The sequence below is a fragment of the Saimiri boliviensis genome, chromosome 2, assembly GCF_048565385.1.
Source record: "Saimiri boliviensis isolate mSaiBol1 chromosome 2, mSaiBol1.pri, whole genome shotgun sequence".
Taxonomy (NCBI): Eukaryota; Metazoa; Chordata; class Mammalia; order Primates; family Cebidae; genus Saimiri; species Saimiri boliviensis.
Window position 1 is genome coordinate 205543917 of NC_133450.1, and position 15048 is coordinate 205558964.

The window sequence follows — 15048 nt, forward strand, 5'->3', positions numbered from 1 at the left end:
ACAGAGAAAGGAGGAAAAAAGCTGGAATTCTATGCACTACTACACAGGGGCCTAGCACCCTCCAGCTTCCAGCAGAGCGAAGGGAGCAGGATTTTCTTTTTTCCCACAGAGCTCGGTGGTGGTGATTCCATTCAGTTTTTGTTCAGACAGGAAGGGATAAAAATGAATTTCAAACAGAAAGGGGCAGACTCTTTCCCATTGTATTCTGCTCAAGTATTTCCCCCAAAATAAGAACCAGGGTGTAGAGAAAAGAGACCTCAAAAACAGGTTGACTGAGCACAAGAGGCGGGGAAAAAAGACTGCAGCGTGCTCCCAGGGACTGGAGAAAATTTTAAAAAAGGAAGGTTGGAATCCATCAATGTTCTATGAGTCATCTTCTCCTTCATCCTCTTTTCCTTCCTGCCCTTCATCATCATCTCCATCTTCACCTTCATCCTCATCCCCCTCTTCATCATTATCTTCTAATCCTTCCTCCTCCATCATCATCATCATCTTCCTCTCCTCCTTCTTCTTCATCCTCCGTATTGGGAACCAAGTAGTATTGTAATGGGTTTGGCCAGATATCGTCTTTGATGACCTCTCCTAACTCATCAGCACCTGCATCAGAATGGTCAGTAAACCAGGTAAAGAAGCTCTCTGGTTCCTTCTGCTGCCTCTTCCTGCTGGCTTTATTCTGCGTTTGACTTGAACGTGTCGTCAAATCCTTTCCAGATTTCCATTTGATTTCGGTGGACTTTGAAGGTGGATCACCACTCTCATTCAGATGAAATTCTTTGGAGAGAACTTTATTTTCAAAGTAAGGATCTTCATCAAAATAAAAATCTATTCTGTAACCTGATTTAATATCTTCAAATTTTGTCACTTCAGCTCTGGTCAAATCATGCAGTACCTCTTCGTCCTCCTCCCTAAGCAGTGCAGACACTTGTGGATGGTTGACAAATGTTACCCCCAAATTTGGGATTTTGGTGATCAATTCTGACCTCTTCTGAAAAAATGTTTGGCAGAGTTTGTTATATTTCTGTTCTTCTTTCAAAATCTCCTCACTGGCTTGTTCATCGAAGTCTGTCTGTTTCATTTTGTACTTCATCAATGTGTTCAATTGCTTCTTGCTGTTCTTTTTCTTCCTTCTTCAGCAGGCCTGCAGAGGCCGATGTTTCCTCCAGTCCCAGAGCAGGAGGTGGTCTTGGTTTCTTCTTTTGAGGTGGGAGTGGAGACTGGTGTTTGGGGGCCATGCTGCTGGGGAAGTCTGAGAACCAGAGCATAAGTCTTCTCGCTCATCCGGAAGCAGGCAGAACACTCTGTTCCCTCTGTTTCTATTCACTAGCAGAATTTGGCAGTTGGAAGAATTTACTGGTGAAATCTATCTGAACCTGAAGTTTTACTTTGTTATTCTTTATTGTACTTTGTCACTGAGGCTGGAGTACAGTGGTGCAATCTTGGTTCACTACAACCTCCGCCTCCCAGGCTCAAACCATCCTTCCACCTCAACCTTCTGAGTAGCTGAGACCAGAGACACATACCACCACATTTGGCTAATATTTTTGTGTTTTTTGTAGAGATGGAGTTTCGCCATATCACCCACACTGGTCTCAAACTCCTGAGCTCAAGTGATCCGTGATCCACCCACCTTGGCCTCTCAAACTGTCGGGATTCCAGGCATGAGCCACTGCACCTGGCCTCCATTTCTTTAATGGGTATAAGACTATTCAAACTTTATGTTTCTTATTTAGTTTTGGTGAGTTGTGGCTTTTCTAGGTATTTGTCCATTTTATCTACATTTTCAAATTGATTGACATCAAGTTATTCATAGCATCTTTTTACTGTCTTTTTACAATTTGTAGGACCGATAGTGATAACATGCTTTTTATTTCTGGCATAATTGGTGCTTTCTCGCTTTTTCTTGCTAGTTTATTAGTCTTTTCAAATCCATCTCTTACATTACTTTTTATTATAAATTTATTTTCCATTTTATTGATTTATGTTCTTAATTGTAGTGTTTTCTTCCTTCTACTTTTTTGGGTAGATATATTGTTCTTATAAATTTCTTGGCACAGTCGATATTCAACTTTTCTTGTAGTCTGCACTAAATGCTGTTGTTTTCTCTTTAAGCAAGTAACTTCATCCCACAACTTGGACATGTATTGTCATTATCATCCAATTGGAAATATTTTCTAATTCTCATGGTTTTTTTTTTCTTTCACCAGAAAGATTTATTTTATACACACACACACACACACACAAACACACTATACATACATATATATTAAACTTAAGAATATATTTATTACCTAGAAGTATATAATTGCTTAATTGTCAAATTATCTTCTTGTAATTGATTTTCATTTTATTCTACTGATATTAGAGACTATATTCTGAATTATTTAATTCTTTGAAATGTTGAGACTTGCTTTATGTCCCAGCATTTCTATTTTGGTAAAAGTGATATATACGCTTGAAGAATGTATATTCTGCAGTTGTGTGTGGTGTTCTCTATGTATCAGTTTAGTCTACTTCGATATTTGCATTGTTAATATCTATATCTATATCATTTTTTTGCTCCCTGTTTTGTCAGTTGTGGGAAAAGATGTGTTAAAATCTCTTAGTCATAGACTTGCCTATTTCTCTTTTTAATTCTTTGAATATTTGCTTTCTATATTTTGAGGCCTCGTTATCAGATCCATACAAATATTGAGGATTGTTATATATACCTTCCCGTTGAGTTTTAAAACCTCCCTCTTTATTTCTAGCAATACTTCTTGCCTTAGTCTGTTTTGTCTATTAGTATTTAGGTATACCAGCTTTCATTTGCTTATTGTTCCCATGGTATAACTTTTTTCATCCTTTTGCTTTGAATCTTTATGTTCTATTTGTTCTTATATGTAAGGTGTATTTTTCTGCCAGGAGAATATAGCTGAGTATTGTTCATTTACCCAGCCTGGCAACATTTATCTTTTAATTGGAATATCTATAATAATGGATACATTTATGTTTAGATCTATCATCTTACATTTTTTTTGGTCCCATCTATTCTTTATGGCTTATTTTTGATTAAGCAAGTGTTTTGTTTTTTTTTTATCTCATTTTCTTCCTCTGTTTATTTATAAGTTAAACATTCTTTTTTTTTTTTTTTTTTTTTTTTGAGATAGAGTCTCACTCTGTCACCTAGGCTGGAGTGCAGTGATGAGATCTTGGCTCACTGCAACCTCCCCCTCCTGGGTTCAAGCGATTCTCCTGCCACAGCCTCCTGAGTAGCTGGGATTACAGGTGCATGCCACCACGCCCAGCTAATTTTTGTATTTTTAGTAGAGACGGGGTTTCACCACATTGGTCAGGCTGGTCTTGATCTCTAGACTTCGTGATCCACCCCCCTCAGCCTCCCAAAGTGCTGGGATTATAGGCATGATATATTCTTTTATTATTCTTGTAGTATTACCATACAGATGTAAACATGTATTTTTGCATTATTGAAGTCTAATTTCATATTTTCATCATTTTTGGACAATGCAAGAACTTTTCAAAACTAGATTCAGATAGCCTCATTTGTGTTATTATAATATTAATTCTGCATATACTTTAAACTCCCTAAGATATCACTAGTATTGTTTTAAACAGCTGGATTCATTGAGTCACCTACATATTCATGCTTTTCAGTATCCTGCATTCTTTTCTCCATTAACTTGCTGTCATCTTGTATCATTTCTTTTGCCTGAACATCTGCCTTTATTCTTTTAGCACTTGACTGCTAACAACACATTTGCTCATTATTTTGTGTGACTGCAGCTGCATTTTACCTTTATTTTTGAAAGATGCTTTGCTTAGTATAAATTTTAGACTTGCAGTAATTGTATTTTAGCATACTAACGATATCATCTGTTTTCTGGCTTCCATTGTTTCAGTTGAAAAATCAGTCAGTCTGATGCTGTGCTCTATAAGGTAATTTGTCCTTTCCAGTTTCTTTTTAAAATTTCTCTTATGTTGGGCCAAGCGCAGTGGCTCACACCTGTAATCCCAGCACTTTGGGAGGCTAAGGCGGGTGGATCACCTGAGGTCAGGAGTTTCAGACCAGCCTGGCCAACATGGAGAAATCCCATCTCTAATAAAAATACAAAAATTAGCCAGGCATGGTAGTGTGTGCCTGTAATCCCAGTGACTCGAGAGGCCAAGGCAGAAGAATCACTTAAACCCAGGAGGCAGAGGTTGCGGTGAGCAGAGATCATGCCACTGTACTCTAGCCTGGGCACCAAAGAGAGACTCCATCTCAAAAAATAAATTTAAAATAAATAAATAAAATTTCCTTTTATGTTAGTATTATGTGGGGAATTGCAAAAGAAAAAAAAAAGGCTGGGCACAGTGGATCACACCTGTAATATCAGCATTTTGGGACGCTGAGGCAGGCAGATTTCTTGAACAGAATTCGCGACTAGCCTGGGCAACATAGTGAGACCCCTGTCACTACAAAAAAATTAAAAATTAGCCAGGCATTGTGGTGGATGCTGGTAGTCCTAGCTACTCAGGAAGCTGAGGCAGAAAGATCTCTTGAACTCAGGAGCATGAGGCTGTAATGAGTTGTGATAGCACCACTGCACTCCAGCCTAGCTGACAGTGAGACCCTGTCTCTAACAAAAAAAAAAAAAAAAAAAAAAAAAAGAGAGAAAGAAAAGAAAAAGAAAATTTTCTCTTTGACTTAGGTTGTCAGCATTGTTATTCTATGTGCCTACATTTAGTTTTCTTGTATTTCTTTTGCTTGGTTAGGAAAGCTTCTGGAATCTCTAGACTGAGGTATTTTATTTTGGAAAATTCTCCACTCACCATTTTAAAAATATTGCTTCTACCCCATTGTCTCCTCTCTTTCTGGGACTCTTAATTACAAATATATCAGACATTTCACTGTGTCCCATATGTCTATTTTGCTATTTTCTCTATTTTCTACATTCTTTTCTCTTTCTGCTTCAATTTGATTGTTTTCTATTGACCTTTCAGTTCACTAGTCATCTATTATGTTACATATGTTACACCTGCTTGTTACCCCATCTATTCAAGGATGTCCAAGGCCATCTATTGAATTCTGAATTCATTATTGTCTTTTTAATAGTTCTTGAAGTTTGAAACAATCTTAAACTCCAAAAAGTTGAAAGTGTATTACAGAGAACATTTTTTTCTCAACCAATTTTGAAATTAAGTTGCCAACCTGATGCAGCATCCCTGCAAGTGATTTCCTGTGATTTTTCTACAAGTAAGAACATTTTCCTGCACAATCATAATATAATCATCAAAATTAGGAAATTAACATTGATGCATTCTTTCCCTCTAAACGTCTATTCCTATGGAAGTTTTGCCAGTTGCCCCAACAGTGTCTTTTATTGGAAAAGGATCTAATTCAGAATCATGTATTGCATTTAGTTAACTCCTGTTCCTCAGTCTTTCTTTGACTTTCCTTGCCTGCTTAGACTCCAACACCCAACTGTGCTCTGCCTCCTGCATACACACAGATGCCATCCTTATTTGCTCAACCTATAATACCCTGCACTAGGCCATCCTCCCAACCAGAGACACCTTCCTCACTCCATTCAAACTCTGATATCTCATTGTAGGGCATCCTCCTACATGAAAGCCTTCTTCATGCTGCTTAGGCTATGACACCTCATGCCAGGTCACCCCCATGCATGAAAGGCCTACTCATCCCAGTCAGGACCTGACTTTTCACACAAGGCCTCTCCACATACCTTCTCCTGGTGCACGGATGCCCTTCTTAACCTGCTCAGATTATGGCACCACATACCAGGCTGCTCCTCCATGGAATACTTTTCTCTTTTGACTCAAACCCTGTAACTGCTTGCCAGATTTCTCCCATGCTGACAGATATCTCTCACTATAACGAAGTTCCAGCACACCTCACTGGACAATTCTACTATACAGATGCTCTCCATACCCTTAGTTGAGGTCATCGTGTCTCCTTCAATACATACATACTGTGGTATAAATGTCTAACTCGCCCTGTCCTACCAACAACTTTAAAAGTGCATAGTTGAGGCAGAAAAAGGTAGAAGAGAAAAAGGAAAGAATTCTAGAATTTCTATTTTGTTAATAGATTCCAGTGCTCTAGTAAAATTCTCTATCTTTTTACTGTTTTCTTTAACATATTTAAATTATTTTGAAGTTTGTGTCTGAGAACTTGAATAATCCATGTTATCTGTAGGCCTATTTGTATTGCCTGATCTTTCTCTTCGTTTTCATTCATTTGGTCTTGTTTTATGGTGTGCCTGTTAACTTGTTATTGAATGCTGACCATTGTGTCTGAAAACTTTTGAAGATGTTATCTTCCTCAAGAAAAGATTTAAATTTCGGCTAGCCAGCATGTAAGGTGGGCAGATCACTTTAATGCAGTCAAGACTAATCTATTTCTAGTTTTTGTAACTCTTACAGTCGAGCCCTTCCTGGATTTCAAATGAAAGCTAGATTGTCCAAGTCCTCTCTCCTCTTTGGAAGGCCCCACCTGAATTACTATTTTTGACTCCTCAGTGCTATACAATTGCCTCTTGGTGATTTTTTTTTTCTGCTTGGTTTCTCTATATCATTCCTCCATATGTGGCTTAGGATCAACAATTTCTGAAAGGAAAATTATATGCAGAGTGTTGACTCCTTTTTCTGTAGTGTCCTTCCTCCAGGATCTCAGTCTCTCAAGTGCTGGCTGATGGGTAGCCCTGTGCTTGAGTATTCATGTACCTATTCCACTGAGATGCTGTAGACTTCAGGCTGCTGCTTTCTATTGGGGTTCTACGTCCTGCACTGCAACTCAGCAAATGCCCTAAGAGACAAAACATGGTGACCAGAGCAGTAATCACCTCTGTGCATTTCCCTTCCTTCTGGGATTTTTGCTTCTTGTGTTCTGGTTCCTATGGTTGTATTCCAGTGGTTGAGTCTCAGCAGGAAGAAGAGCATAATACCAGCAACTTCATCCTAGTCCTTAGTGGAAGTCCTCCTGCATTATTTTAAGTTTTCTATACATCATGCTTTCTTTCTTGGTTCTTATTTCTTTTGTTAACCTGTTGTAACTTTTGCAAGATAGATTGCAGGTGTTGGATTTTTGGTTCAAGATTTTATTCCATTATACTTCATCTATTTTACAATTCTTTTTTTTTAATCTTCAATGAGATATATTTTACATACGATATACAGCCCTTTCTTAACAATTATATTCAGCTTTATTGCCACATTACTGAATGTTAAAAATAAATTTTTGCTCCTCACTATGTCTTATACCCTCTATCTTCCCCCTTTGTTCAATCCATTTTTCATTTTGCTGGCAACTATCTGTAACTAATTTTTTTAAAGGTAGAGTGGGTAGTTGGTTGCTTCTTCTTTCATGATTGAAAATATCTTTATCTTGCCCTAGCATTCAAGTGATGTTAATGCATTTCTTCATTTACAGTCTTTTTCCCTCTTAACTCTGAGGACACTAAGCCCCCCAACCCTTTTTTTAAACCATTTGGTGTTATAGATGAGAAATCTGTAACAGAAGAAATCTGTGGACTTCTCACTTTATTGACAGCTCCAGTGCCCATTGGTGGCTTTTTTTTTTTTTCTGCCCACTAGAAAAGACTGTAGAATTTTTTCTTTGTTCTTAGACTTTGGAGATTTCACCAAGATATGTTTACATGTATGTCTTCTTTCAGTATTTCTATTTGGCAGTTTATAAACCTTAATATCCTAAAGTTTCAAATCTTTCTTTGATTAATGGAACTTTTCTTATATTATTTCTTTCATCATTATAATTTTTTCTTTGAATTCTTAAGAACATATACAGTCTCCTGGATCTATCTTTCATATCTCTTAACTTCATGCTTATAATTTTTTATGTCTTTGCCTGCCCTAGAGGGAAGAGTCCTTCTAGATCACTAATTTGCCTTCTTAAGAACATATACAGTCTCCTGGATCTATCTTTCATATCTCTTAACTTCATGCTTACAATTTTTTATGTCTTTGCCTGCCCTAGAGGGAAGAGTCCTTCTAGATCACTAATTTGCCTTTTAGCCATGTTCATTCTAATACCCAGCTCTTCTTTTGTTTTTAAAATATATTTCTTCAATCATCTTAAATTTCTAGGATCTTTCTTGTTTTCCTGTTTTTCCTTTTTCAGTAAAGACTGTTGTTATTTTAAGGATGTGTTATCCTCTTAAATCTCTAATGATATATTTGTAATGTTCTAATTTTTATCATTGGTTTTCTGGATTAACTCTCCTTTCAGAAGGAGGAGTAGAAAATGTGGAATTAGCTTTTCTGCTTGTATAGCTTGGTGATTGTCATGCTACTGGTTTTTCCCATTGCCAAGTGATGCTTATGTACTCACATTTTAAAATTCAGGTCTAGATTGATCAATACTGGTAATTGCTAGGGATTTCCTTAGCTATTGCTAAAGGCTCCTGTCTATTAACACCTGGAGAGAGTTCATTTCTTCAGACAGTGGTTGAGCACAGGGTTCTGCAAGTGGACTTCAAGCAGCTGTGATGAGTGGTTGAAGAAGTGTCCATGAATAGGCTTTCCTTCAGGGTGCCTGAGCTGGCAAGAAGCTGGGAAGCTGGAACTGTCCCAGTGATAGATACCGGGAAGGTGTTGCTTGAGAGATGGTGGCATTCAGGGATTTCTTTGCTTCTCTTAGCTGCTTTGCTTTTTCCCCTGTCCATGTCCAATGGGACTGCCCAGAGTTGCCTGAGATAGTAACTCTCTCTGGCCCTCAGGGTGGCCTTCCACAGCAAATTTCCCTCACTTCATACAGCCATACTTGCCAAGACCTGTGCTGGTGGCAGATGATGTAAGGGCAGCCGCAGCCGCACTACCACAACCTCACAGCCCCTTCCCGCTCTCATCCCAGCTCCTCCTCACCGTGAGCTCAGGGTTTGTCCTGTCTTCTGGCAGAAAAAAATCATTCCCATCTTCCTTTAGTAGTTCCCTCCTTTTCCTGTATTCAGTTACAAATTCTGACCTTTGTTTGTTTCTTCATCAATATAGACTATGAAAAATATCCTCAGCAGCATAATGCAACTCCTGCCTCCAAAATTTTGAAAGCAGTTTATTAAGTAAATGTAATTTAATTGACAGATATAATCATGAAGGAACCATATATGTCATTTAATCATTTTCACATAATTTCTGTTCCATTACATAAGCAGACAAGTATTCTTTACCTCTTTCACTGTGTGCTAGGATTTAGGTTTCCATTTTCTTTTTTCCTTCTTTTTTTTTTTTTTTTTTTTTGAGACGGAGTTTCGCTCTTGTTACCCAGGCTGGAGTGCAATGGAGCGATCTCGGCTCAACACAACCTCCGCCTCCTGGGTTCAGGCAATTCTCCTGCCTCAGCCTCCTGAGTAGCTGGGATTACAGGCATGCACCACCATGCCCAGCTAATTTTTTGTATTTTTAGTAGAGACGGGGTTTCACCATGTTGATCATGATGGTCTCCATCTCTTGACCTCGTGATCCACCCGCCTCGGCCTCCCAAAGTGCTGAGATTACAGGCGTGAGCCACCGCGCCCGGCCTAGGTTTCCATTTTTAATGTACGGTCTCTGTCCTGTGATTTTAAGAAAATTTAAAAAAGAAATTATTTAAGGCCATTAGCTGTTTAATGTAATAATTAAATTTAATCATGTTTGAAACTATAGTGGTCATCTAAACAAAGCAGTCTTAGTTACTCTTATTGAAGGTTCATCTGAATAAATTTGGGGGACCAGGGTATTTTTCATAAGCACAAGCTAATATCTAAATTGCATTCTTTACTGAGAGTTTTATCCTTATAGTACCTGATTCCTTCACTGTAATGACTCAATCATGGAGTCAGAGACCCAGGTTCAAATCCTGGCTCTTCCACTTACTAATTCCATAGCTTAAACAGTCCAGTGCCTGTCATAGGGAGGGTACCTCAGTAAATATTGGATGAGTAAATGTACGAAGTTACTTAAATGTATGAGGCTGATTTCCTTACCTCTGAAATAGGAATAACAAAGGGCTTGCTTACGGATTATAGATAATTTATGTAAAACCTCTTGGCATGTTGTAGGCATTCAATTAGTGCTAGGTATAATAATAATAAATTTTATACAAGATTCCTTTTATTAGTATCAAGCAAGTCCCACAAGTAATAGGAGTTATCCAGGTTTATGGGGATGGTGAGAGAAATATACCTACATGACACAGTTGCTTCAGATAGTTTCCAGCATCTTTTCTTCCTTTGTAGCTGTATACATTTATTAAAGCTGAGTGTGTTCAACAGTTCTGGGCAGGATCAAGATTGAAAGAGCAAAGACATAGTCTTAAGGGGAATGCAAACCAATTGAAGAGACCTTCTGGACACAGTGAGAACACACTCCTATCAAGCAGTAAAGCAAATGTGAGGCATAGACTGAAGGAGACAATAAGAGACTTGGCTGAGTGTAAGGAAACGTTATGTAGAAGTGGATTTGGAATTGAAAAAAAAACAACAACACAGTATTTTGATTTATACAAAGACCATGTGAAGGCTGGGCATGTTGGCTTACGCCTATAATCCTAGCACTTCGGGAGGCTGAGGCGGGCAGATCACCTGAAGTCAGGAGTTCGAGACCAGCCTGGCCAACATGGCGAAACCCCATCTCTACTGAATATACAAAAATTAGCCAGGTGTGGTGGTGGATGCCTGTAATGTCAGCTATGTGGGAGGCTGAGGCAGGAGAATCACTTGAACCTGGGAGGTGGAGGTTGCTGTGAGCCAAGATCGCATCACTGCACTCCAGTCTGGGTGACAGAGAGAGATGCTGTTTAAAAAAAAAAAAAAAAAAAAGACTGTATAAAGATTGCTTAGGCAGTGCATGGGGCAGGTGTAATGTGGGTGTCCTGGTGCTAACAGATCCTGGGGATGGCAGGAGACTGGTAGTTTGGTATAGAGAAGATGCTCAGAGGGAGCAGTGAAAGGTGAGTTGAGGGAGGTAAAGTGAACCCAGTTTGCAGTTCACCTTGGTCATTACGCTAACTTTTCATTTTGCTGTTTCCCACGGTCCTAGCCAGTTAGCGCCTTGTTTGAATACATACGTCAATAGTCCAGAGAGTGAGAACTATTAGATGAAGTGTTTTTACCTTGAGATGCTCTACCTTGACTTACAATTTGACCAGATTAAGCCTGGTTTTAGCAGATCACGGGATCTTATAAAAAGCCAGCTAAGGATTATGGACTAGTTATCCCTTTGACAACCAACACTTAAAGTGGACCTGTTGAGGAAGACCTGTCGATCTCAAGTAATTATGGCAGCTTCAGCCATGTTCCCTCTCCTCTGAGGAGATGTGAGCCCCTCTGAAATATTCCTTCCTCTTTCCTCTAATTTTTCTCTCACTTGACCTTCCCTTCTAATTCAAAGCTAGTTGATGGGTTGTGGGATCAGGATTTAAACCCCTCTCTTTATCAGTTTTGTGAACAAAACTTTTTTTTAAAAAAAATGCTAAGACAGGGCCAGGTGCAGCGGTTCATGCCTGTAATCCCAGCACTTTGGGAGGCCAAGGTGGGTGGATCACCTGAGGTTAGGAGTTTGAGACCAGCCTGGCCAACCTGGTGAAACCCCATCTCTACGAGAAAAAAAAAACAAACAAAAAATTAGCTGGATGGGTACCTATAATCCCAGCTACTCAGGAGGCTGAGGCAGGAGAATCACTTGAACCTGGGAGGCGGAGGTTGCAGTGAGCCGAGATCGTGCCGTTGCACCCTAGCCTTAGCAATAAAAGGGAAACTTCGTCTCAAAAAAAAAAGAAAAAGAAAAACTCCTAACATCATTTCATTTAAGGATTCTCATGATGGCACACAAGATATTTGAAAATGAAAATTACAAATAAATGCTAGGTCTTCATGTGCTAAGAGTGTGTAATTTATTTGCTTTATCTTTCTTCCTTTCCTTTTGTTATTGTTAATAGAAATGCTATTTTTTTTTTCAGTGAAAATTTTAGATAGAACATTCTTTGATTTTCAGCATTTATTTTTATACTTCTATTATTGGAATGCCTGCATTAGTACATAAGCTAGTATATATGGAAAAATAGTAGGGATTAAATGTAAGCTACTGCATTGATTCCATGTTACAAGTATTGTTCCCTACTTATTCATATACACACACACACACACACACACACACACATATACATACATATACTTTAATAGAATTTCATGTTTTAAAGTGTTGTCTTTTAGAGTTTTCTGTTTTTTAACATCCCAAGATGTAATTCTCTAAAGAAGGGAATGGCAAATTATTTTAATGCTTTTATTGTTTTTGTTTCTAGCTTATTCCACTAAGCTCAACAAATTTCCTGTATTTAATATTAATGATGACTTGAATGATCTGTGTACCAGTGCAGTAAGCCCAAATACTACCAAAGCCACGCGGTACGCCTTGAATGTGTGGCGATATTGGTGCATGACCAACGGGCTCAAAGACCACACAGACATCACCAAGGTAAGGGATTCTTAAGTTTACTTCTTTCACCCAACTTCACTGAGCTTCCAAATGCCAGGCACTGTGCTAAGCATTGTAGGGAACACAGAATGGTGGCTTTCTGCCTGGGGAAACTTTGAAATAACATAAAATAGAAAAAATCTACATACAAAGCAGAATTTAACAAGCATTTTATGAATTTACAGATGGGAAGTGCCTGAAAAGTTCAGATGGGTAAATTAATTTTGGTTTGGTAAAACTGGAGAGAGAATTGATATTTAAGATTTATTTTTGAGGAAAGGTAGGATTTCAGTAGAATTAGATGAGGACAGGAGTCTCCTAGGCTCGCTGAGTGCTGTGAGGAAGAATAAAATTTGGGGAGATAGACTCATTTGCCTACAGCAGAGGCCTCATATCTTGGTATCATGGACAATGAAACCAGATTCTGATAACCCTTAAGTACCAAGCTAAAATCTTGTGAACACTGGAAAATCACTGAAATACCTTGTTTTGTTTTTGCTAAGGAGAGACTTTATTTGAAAGGATTATTGCAGGGACAGAGAAAGGGACTATTGTAGGGAAAACACAGACCATAAAATCTGCAAGCATCTTAAGGGTTAGACAAAAGGGAAACCACTCACGTTGTTTGAGAGAGAAGAAACGTAACAAAAGTGGTATTTTAGGGGAATAATCAGAAGTAATGAGCAAAAAGTTAATTAATGTCCTTGGTCCTCAGTTTCCCCAATGAGCTCTTAAATCTCTTCCAACTTGAAAGCCAGGGGTACTGGCACATACCTGTGACAGTCCCACTTACTTAGGAGGCTAAGGCAGGAGGATTGCATGAGCCCAAGGGTTCAGGGATACAGTGTGCTGTGATGATGACTGCGAATAGCTAATGTACTCCAGCCTGGGCATCATAGCCAGAACCTGTCTCTAAAAAAAACCCAAAATACTGAAAACCTTACCTAACTTGAAATGCTTGAGGTTTGTAAGTGGAAGGAAAAAGTCTTGGACATGTGGAGATAGAACATAAAGGTACTGTATTTTGATTTGACTGCACTGAGTCTAAATTAGATGTGCAGATGGACATGGCTGATAATGAGTTAGGAATGTGGGACTTAAAATGGTGGAACTGTTAAAGCTGGAACCATACATTGAAAAGTCTTGCAAATAGAGGTCATAGGTGAAGTCCAAGAGCAAGTGAGATATCCAGGTTTGAGTCATGTGCATAGGGAATCAACAAGAGATGCAATAGGACAGGAAACCCAGGTTTCTACTTCTGGCACCGTGGTACACTACATAGTGTGAGGGGCCTTTCTGCTGTACTTGCAGACAGGAAAACATCCATGGGGCCCCCCCAAAAAAAGAAACTAAAGTAGTGACCAGTAAGCACATATGAAAGGCAGGGCATATGTTGATAACATTAAGAAAGGGAAGATGAACTGATGAATTCTTGATTAAAGAGAGGACCTGAAAGGGTCCTAAAGAGGTTATAGGTAGGTAGCATACCCAGCTCCTGGCAGAGTCATATAATAATACTCTTTTAAGGGAAACATCCAAAATGTAGGTGCTCAGGTTTTTTGCAGAGTCAGAGCAACTAAATTTGTGTTCATTAAATTAAAAAAAAAAAATCAGCAGCTGCTTAAGGAAATAAACCGCAAAGCGTGAGGATGAATAAAAACAATGAACAACAGATTTAGACACAAAGTCCTATAGATAGCAGATCATGTCCCAGAACAAAGCTTAAGAATATGTATAATAATATAAAAAATCTAGAACACAAGAAATAAAATTTACAATGTCTAGCACCTAAACAAAAATTATCAGACATGCCATGCAGCAAGAAAATACATCCCTTAAAGGATGAATCCATCAAAATCAGGCCAGAACTAACTAGATTATATAACTAGAAGACAAGGACATTAAAATAGTTATTGTAGCTATATTTGATAAATTCACAAATTTAAGTAGAGACATGGAAAATATAAAAAAGACCCGAAATGAACCTCTAGATATAAAACTACAATGTGTGATGAAAAACAAACTGCTTAGGTATATTTTACTTAGAGAAGAAAATATGTGAACTTGAATATATAACAATAGTAACTATGTAAAATGAAACACAGAAAGAAAAGAGAATTTTTTAAATTTTGAGACAGAGCCTTGCTCTGTCACCCAGGCTGAAATGCAGTAGTCCAGTCATAGCTCACTGCAGCCTCAACCTCCTGGGCTCAAGTGGTCCTTCCACCTCAGCTTCCAGAGTAGCTGGGACCACAGGCATGAGCCACCACACCTGGCTAATTTATTTTTTGTACAGATTATGTATCTCTGTGTTGCCCAGACTGATCTCAAACTCCTGGGCTCAAGCTATTCTCCTGCCTTGGCCTCCCAAAGTGCTAGGATTACAGACATGAGCCACCGTACCCAGCCTGAGAATTTTTTAGAATAATCAGAGCATTACTGACATGTGGGACAATTTCAGGCAGCCTAATGTACATGTAATTGGAATCCCTGAACAAAAGGAGAAAAGGGGAAGGAGGAAGTAATCAAATTGCTTAAAACCAACGATAAAGAGAAAAAAACAGCCAGATAAACAAGACATAT

General features: G+C 38.5%; 1 protein-coding gene and 1 pseudogene across 4 annotated transcripts in view; one reads left to right on the plus strand and one right to left on the minus strand.

The window, feature by feature from the left end:
• The window catches only part of KIAA1958 (KIAA1958 ortholog), a 213834-nt gene that overhangs the window by 139918 nt on the left and 58868 nt on the right, over positions 1 to 15048 (plus strand). For all 4 annotated transcript variants that reach the window (XM_010335958.3, XM_003925227.4, XM_003925226.4 and 1 more), the window contains one exon: positions 12293 to 12465. In XM_010335958.3, coding sequence (XP_010334260.1) covers positions 12293 to 12465 — 173 coding nt within the window. The remainder of the gene's footprint in view (positions 1 to 12292; positions 12466 to 15048) is intronic.
• LOC120366383 (protein SET pseudogene) lies at positions 364 to 1291 on the minus strand (annotated as a pseudogene).